This window comes from Mizuhopecten yessoensis, unplaced genomic scaffold, assembly GCF_002113885.1.
Source record: "Mizuhopecten yessoensis strain PY_sf001 unplaced genomic scaffold, ASM211388v2 scaffold1375, whole genome shotgun sequence".
Taxonomy (NCBI): Eukaryota; Metazoa; Mollusca; class Bivalvia; order Pectinida; family Pectinidae; genus Mizuhopecten; species Mizuhopecten yessoensis.
In genome coordinates this window covers 572,139-580,563 of record NW_018404015.1, presented here as the reverse complement: position 1 = coordinate 580,563, position 8,425 = coordinate 572,139, and the positions used below count along the sequence as shown (strand labels likewise).

The window sequence follows — 8,425 nt, the reverse complement described above, 5'->3', positions numbered from 1 at the left end:
ATTTATGTTAAAAGCTAAATAAATTTAAATTCTTAATATTGGCAAGTGTGCAATTAACTTCTGATGATGAATAATTACTGTTCAATAAGTTTGAATACGGAATTAGAAATCATATAACTTGGTTTCATAGTGCGGTAAGAAGTTGCAGTTGCCTGACGGCCCCTCTCTGAGGGCCCCTTTGTAAACCGTTTCATCTCGCTCGCACCACTTGTGTTTGCTGCGTTATCGGTGCTAGTTTTAGCCGGGCTTTCCCGAACAATTCAAGTGGTCAAACTGGACATTTGGAACGGACTATGAATATGGGGATAGCGAGGTAACATAAGTGGAAGTGCATACAATACATACATTCATTAAAAAAAAAACGCCTTTTCACGTGATGTCCCTTTAAGTGACTGCAAGATTCTTTTGACTTATATCAAAGGATCAAACTAGTTTTCTTGTCCCATGAACAAGGTGGCGCACAGCTGAGCCTTCAATTTTGCTTTGACATATTCCAGGGGTGCAGAGTGAAAGTGATTGTAACCCTTTGATATCGAGGATGGTGACCATTAGGTAATGTATCAACATACACCCTCAAGTGATTTCTACCCTGTGATGATTAGGTACCATACACCCTTAAGTGATGTCTACCCTGTGATTATTAGGTAGCATACACCCTTAAGTGATTTTTATCCTTTGATGATTAGGTAGCATACACCCTTAAGTGATTTCTACCCTGTGATTTAGGTAGCATACACCCTGAAGTGATTTCTTCACTGTGATCATAAGGTAGCATACACCCTTAAGTGATTTCTACCCTGTGATTTAGGTAGCATACACCCTGAAGTGATTTCTTCACTGTGATCATAAGGTAGCATACACCCTTAAGTATTATTAGGTTATATACACTCTTCTTGATCTGAACTTTTTGACAATTATGTATCATTAATATGACATGTAGGTGTCCAAATAGACACTGCTATATATTTGTTAGACAAGAAATCGATGACGGCAGACTTCTATCTGTGTTAGAATCTCTTAAATGTCCATTTTGTGGTAATTCAAAGTCTATTTTTAGAATGAGATTTAGCAGGCTTTTATGCTCCGGGCTTCAAAGTGTGACATGTAATCAATATCACGATCAGTAAAATATGACACTTAAGTAACTATTTTGGAAAACATAAAGCAATGTAACCTGTATTTTCAAAATAATTACCGTAAATTTGCGGGTATAGTGCACACTCGGGTATCATAAAGTGCGCACTTGGGTATAGTGCGCAGGTAGCTTGGTGTTTATAACGCCGATTAATTAATGATTGATTGATTGGAGTCAACATACATTGTGAGCTATTTTTAGTTACATTATTTTCTTTTTCTTTATTTACCTTGTGAGCATTCCTGCGGAAAAATGCCTTACAGGACTCGCAGGAGACGGCATTGAAGTTGTAGCCGAGAGCCTTGTCGCCACACACCAAACAAAGTTTGTCCTTCTTACTGCCAGTGAGAGACGAAACCGTCCAGTCCTGGCTCCGACTGTCACACTCCTACAAAACAAATAAATACATCAAATTACTGTAACGATAACAGGAGAAAGAGGCATACACTGGCCAGACTGGGGTTGGAACACAGGACCTGCCAAACTCTAGATGGGAGCTCTATCAGTTGAGCTACCTGGTAGTCGGCGATCAACCTTTTTGAGTCCAGTTCGGCTACATTCCTTGCTCCTTTTTCAAGTCTTCCACCCCAAAGACATCACTATTTACAACTCAGGTTCAGATATCCCCTTGCTTTAGCATTCTCCCGGTGCTTGAAACGAGGGTTGGCGATACTCGAGGAAATTGACAGAAATACAATGGCTAGACTGGGGTTTGAACCAAGGACCTCCAAAACTCTAGACCGGAGCTCTACAATTATAATTAGTCTATATACCTGGTCGCTGACAATGCTACAATAAAACATGGGAAAAATTCTGTAGCAAAACTTTCATATCTGCCAGAGATTTTTAATTTTTGATCTTGTAGGAGCAGGAGATTGAAGTTTTGGCAATATTTTATTTGATATAAGTTTTGTTTTAATGGAAATTTAAATGTTGCCAATCTAGAGGCGTGAATCTGGCAAACTGCCTTATAATGGTTTCTGATCCGTGAAAACAAAGTTTTGACATTAGAATGCCCCCCTATGTGATCAGTGTTATTTTGAAAAAAATAAAACTGACCGAAAAAATCTTCCAATACAACATACTGTATTAAACTGCACGATGTAATAAGTATAAGCATGGTATACAGGTGCCCCCAGTGATTTAAAAAATATAATTTGTATGCTAGATTGTAAAGTTATGGATTTTGGTCTTTCAAGAACTTATAAATTTCCATGAGTCATTTGGTTGGTTTAATTTCTGACAGATAGTTTCCTTCATCAGTTATATAATTACGAACCAGAAATAAATTATACAAAAGAAAATTTAAGCTGAAGAACTCGCCCAACTCCTTATTACCCGCACCCAGAAGCACTCGAAGCATGATGTAAAATAAAGAACTCCATATTACCTGTGATCTGAAGTGCCCTTATGATGTCAAATAAAGAACTCCATATTACCTGTGCTCTGAAGGGCCCATATGATGTCAAATAAAGAACTCCATATTCCCTGTGATCTGAAGTGCCCTTATGATGTCAAATATAGAACTCCATATTACCTGTGCTCTGAAGTGCCCTTACGATGTCAATCAAAGAACTCCTTATTACCTGTGCTCTGAAGCACTCTTACGATGTCAATTTAATATAAAGAACTCCTTATTACCTGTGCCCAGATCGAAGCCCCCATGTGATGTCAAATAAAGAATTTCTATTACTTGGGCCCCAACATATTTCCAGCACTAATGGCAGTGCTATTAACATTATCTGTCTGTTCCTGGCAGTTAATCACTTCAACAAGCACTTTTCTTCAGCCCACTTAACTAGCAGCAAATCTGCCTTACATAAAACAGAACCAAAAGCACTTTTATTTGTTCCATGAAACCCAGAGTTTATTACCCAATAATCCTGTGGTTTGGCATCCTCGATTTCCAGGGGTTACGACCACCTATGCTCTTGAGGATGGTGGTTTGGTTATTACAGTAGAATAAAAGACAAAAGCTATGGAACCATTTTTGTTTTAATAACATCAAAATCTCACAAAATGTTATTTTTGATATTTTACGTAACCATTACTCATCAGTATGTGATGTAAGACAATTATTTTCAAAGATTTTTACACTTTGAAAATGAAAATTTCCCACAGTTATTAAACCATATCAAACTAAAGGAGATTAATTTTAGATGATATCAACCTTAACTCAATCACCCCTGAAACTTCATCATGACCTATTCCATCCTTTGAATTGGAAGAGCTCAAACGTGTCTTCAGGGGTGAATGAGTTAAGCCAAAGCCAACTTACAAGAACAAGAGCAATGTGAGGGTGGAACTATATATATTGCAGATTGGTTGAGTGGTTAACGCTTCGGCCATCCACGCAGGCGGGCAGGGTTGATCCCCGAAGTTGTTGCACGCATGGAATATCAGAGAATTTTTTTTCTCCTGCCCACACAACTCCAACAACCCAGATGGATTATAAAATGGTCTGAGGTGGATGTTGTGGTATCTGTGATGTAGCATTCAAGTGAGGTGGCACTATAAAAGATGCCATTGGAAGCACGGTCCCACTACAAACAGAACACAATATATCTCCAGCACACACGCAGGCATACACACATAGGGAGATATTAGCCAGGTGGCATAGGACTAGTATACGTAGTAAGCGCCTGATAAGGCAGCTCCTGCGAATTCCTTAAAAATTGTATATGCTATATTGTAGTAATTGTATATCTATGTACTGTTAAGTGCTTTAGAGTGACTTATGTTTAAGCTAGATAGGGCGCTACATCAGATGCTGTATATTATTGCCTGCAGTCATGACATATGCAGTATCTATGAAATATATAATGTTCGATAATTAAAAAGGCCAGAGGGAGATAAGAGGGAATGGCCAGATATAGATACAAGGAAATAAATATGCAACTGAAGGAAAATACTTTTGACTAGAAATTGTCTGTAAGACCATGCAATGCCCCTGCAGCCATACAAACTCATAAATTAAGGTCTCATTGTAAAACAATTTTCTATACATGGTAAATTAATGGTGACCTTATAAACTAGGGACCCTAAATTAACACAAAATTATCAAAGGTATTTTAATACTTGACCTTTGTATCATAAATTTTCATATCTTAGTGGTAGTCATATTTTAGTGTGTTTCACTTAACATGTTGGTTGTCTTGATAGTCTTAATATAACTTAAGTCTAGTAGTTTGTTTATAGACTTTTCTACTGCACGATTACACATTTTGTTACATCAATATGCTAGTAAACCTATATTGCTATAAGAGACAAAATTGGATAATGTGCTGATCATGAGTGTGCTAAAACAAGTAACATTTATTTCTTATTAATTACAGTATATAAAAGTTTTATCAAAACTTGTTCAGGCATGATATCCTGATGGTGGTGAGAGTCACTGCATCGGTTAAAAAATCTATACAAAATATCTGTATTTGACATCACATGGGCGCTTCTGGGCGCAGGTAATAAGTTACGTTGGCCTTGGGTCCATAAAACATGAATTCCTCTGAGGTATTCTCACACTTGACATTTGTATAAAATTTGATCAAAATCTGTTCAGAAATGAATTTGCCAGAGGGATTACACTGAAGTGCTTGACTAATTTCTTTAAACATTAACTGTGACATTTCGTGACCTTGATCTTGGTAACCCAGGGACATATTTTCAAGAAATGAATTAATTAAAAGGGTATAATGACAGTCTGTGGTTGACAGATTTCTATAAATAAGAACAGAGACCTTGGTTTTGACCTTGGAACCAATAAATCCCAACTCATCCCTGAGATATTCTTGTACTTGACCTTTGAAGAAAAGATTAATCAAAATCTGTTCAAAACTAAATTCACTAGCATGGTAACATGCACCAAACCAGAAACAAAGGGCAATAACTCTGTTTATACTGAGGCACATCAGTAAAGTAAATACATTGCCTCCCAATGATATACCCGGTTTATTCATCACCATGATTAGTAAATGTAGGTCAAATAGCATGTAGCTCTATTTAATACTGTTGAAACCAAGCCAGCTATATCAAGACATTAACTCATTTACCCCTGAAGACATATTTGAACTCTTCCAATTCAAGGTTGGAATAGTTCATTATAAAATTTCAGGGTTGGATGAGTTAAGGCAACATAACACAGATTTAAAGTTAGAAATTTGAAACTTAGATTTACCATCAAGATGGCATTTTTTGTTGTAAAATTATGCAAGATATATAGCCCCCATGATGATCTAGCTAGAATAAGCTATTCTAAAGTGCTTTACAGTACGTATACATAGATATACAATTAATGCAATCAATACAATTAACATATACAACGTACATTAATCAATACCATTTTGAGGAATTTGCAGGAGCTGCCTTATATCAGGCCCTAACTACTAGTCCTATACCACCTGGCTAATATCTCCCAATGTGTATATGCTTTCTGTTTGTAGTGGGAATCTAACGTGCAACAGCATCTTTGATAGTGCCACCTTACATGATTGCTACAACACATATACCACTTCACATCCACCCTAGACACTTATATATTCCACCTGGGTTGTTGGGGTTGTGTGGGCAGGATCAAAACACTTTCTCTGAATATTTCATGCGTATGACAACTTCAGGGATCAAATCCCGGCCGCCTGTGTGGAAGGCCTGGGTGCTAACCACTCAGCCAAATTCCTACCATCAGACTTACAAGCCTTTCACAGAGAAAGTATAGGAAAACGGAGAGGTTCAATTCAATGATGCATTTCCTGGGGACAAAAGTAGAGTAAATTTGAGGTAATTTCAGTGCCTGCATCATCAAACTGCAATATTACAAAGGCCAAGAAGAAAATTCTCGGATTGTCTGCAAAGAGCCCTACCACAATGTAGTCTTAAGGGCTGCAGTAGCTAATTCTGCTGTAATGTACCCTTATAATTAACCATTTCACCACTACTGTAGACCATAATGGACTCATCCAGGTCAATGCGTGGTAGAGTCTACTAAAGTTACATAGGGGTGAAAGGGTTAAGGATTCGAGTCCTGCTGCACTGTGTTTTTCGTATATTGAGTTACCTCCCATTAACTTCTGATTGGATGGTACTGTAGCACATGTACAGTTGGGCCTAGACACTTAATTCTGTTGACCAGGTAGCACAATCGGTTAGAGCCATAGTCAATATTAATCTGAAGTCTAGGGTTCGAATCTCGGTCTAGCCATGCTGAATATTTTACAATCAAAATACTGTTGTTGTTAATATTTCCCATAAAAGTCCCGCAAGGTATGGTTTCCTTTCGAAAATGGTTATTCAAATTAAGCTATAGACATTGCGGTCTCAACCACTTTGTTAAGAGTTCTAGGCAGTGGTACTGGGATCTTTACCACTTTGTTACAGTTCTGGGCAGTGGTACTGAGATCGTTACCCCCTTGTTACAATTCTGGGCAGTGGTAATGGGGTCCTTACCACTTTGTTACAGTTTTGGGGAGTGGTACTGGGATCCTTACCACTTTATTACAGTTTTGGGCAGTGGTACTGGGATCTTTACCCCTTTGTTACAGTTCTGTGCAGTGGTACTGGGATCTTTACCACTTTGTTACAGTTCTGTGCAGTGGTACTGGGATCTTTACCACTTTGTTAGAGTTCTGGGCAGTGGTACTGGGATCTTTCCCCCTTTGTTACAGTTCTGGGCAGTGGTACTTGGATCCTTACCACTTTGTTACAGTTCTTGGCAGTGGTACTGGGATCCTTACCACTTTGTTACAGTTCTGGGCAGTGGTACTGAGATCGTTACCACCTTGTTACAATTCTGGGCAGTGGTAATGGGATCCTTACCACTTTGTTACAGTTTTGGGCAGTAGTACTGAAATCCTTACCACTTTGTTACAGTTTTGGGCAGTGGTACTGAGATCCTTACCACTTTGTTACAGTTTTGGGCAGTGGTACTGGGATCCTTACTACTTTGTTACAGTTCTGGGCAGTGGTACTGGGATCGTTACCACCTTGTTACAATTCTGGGCAGTGGTAATGGGATCCTTACCTCTTTGTTACAGTTTTGGGCAGTAGTACTGAAATCCTTACCACGTTGTTACAGTTTTGGGCAGTAGTACTGAAATCCTTACCACTTTGTTATAGTTTTGGGCAGTGGTACTGAGATCCTTACCACTGTGTTACAGTTTTGGGCAGTGGTACTGGGATCCTCACCACTTTGTTACAGTTTTGGGCAGTGGTCCTGGGATCCTTACCACTTTGTTACAGTTCTGGGCAGTGGTCCTGGGATCCTTACCACTTTGTTACAGTTTTGGGCAGTGGTACTGGGATCCTTACCACTTTGTTACAGTTCTGGGCAGTGGTACAGGGTTACAGTTTTGGGCAGTGGTACTGGGATCCTCACCACTTTGTTACAGTTTTGGACAGTGGTACTGGGATCCTTACCACTTTGTAACAGTTCTGGGCAGTGGCACTGGGATCCTTACCACTTTGTTACAGTTCTGGGCAGTGGTACAGTGTTACAGTTTTGGGCAGTGGTACTGTGATCCTCACCACTTTGTTACAGTTTTGGACAGTGGTACTGGGATCCTTACCACTTTGTTACAGTTTTGGGCAGTGGTCCTGGGATCCTTACCACTTTGTTACAGTTCTGGGCAGTGGTCCTGGGATCCTTACCACCTTGTTACAGTTCTGGGCAGTGGTACTGGGATCCTTACCACTTTGTTACAGTTCTGGGCAGTGGTACTGGGATCCTCACCACTTTGTTACAGTTTTGGGCAGTGGTACTGGGATCCTTACCACTTTGTTACAGTTTTGGGCAGTGGTACTGAGATCCTTAAACTTGTAAAGGCGCACTAATTGATACTGATCATGCAGATCCAAACAACAGATCCAAAAACACTTCAAGGGACTTCTTTAGTACCTACTCAACCACCCCATCCCTAACAGGACTGAAACGATTCAATTGGACGACAACAATTTATTATTGATGTTTAATTAAATTACTTCAGCAGAAAGGTATTAATTGCTCATGCACAGAAGTATGATTACAGAACACAGAACTTTCTTTTAATGTTGTAATAATGTTATCTCGGATATTTACCTTAAAAGACATTGTTTAAAAATAAATTGACAAACAAAGGTACAGGGCCAAACAAAGGTATAGGGGCTGGTACCTCTAAAGTCTAGGTATGCTTTACAAAAAAAAATAATCGTAAACAGGAATTAAATAATTGGGAATTGAATAAACCAATTAACATTACAACCCCACCCCACCCCCAACCAATTAACTAGAACTGATGAATCGCTACACGATTACAACCCCCC

At 39.0% G+C, this 8,425-nt stretch overlaps 1 protein-coding gene across 2 annotated transcripts in view; it reads right to left on the bottom strand.

The window, feature by feature from the left end:
* LOC110460438 (vitamin D3 receptor-like) overlaps positions 1 to 8,425 on the bottom strand; it is an 88,762-nt gene that overhangs the window by 17,967 nt on the left and 62,370 nt on the right. For both annotated transcript variants that reach the window (XM_021513341.1, XM_021513331.1), the window contains exon 2: positions 1,365 to 1,523. In XM_021513341.1, the coding sequence (XP_021369016.1) occupies positions 1,365 to 1,523 (159 nt within the window). The remainder of the gene's footprint in view (positions 1 to 1,364; positions 1,524 to 8,425) is intronic.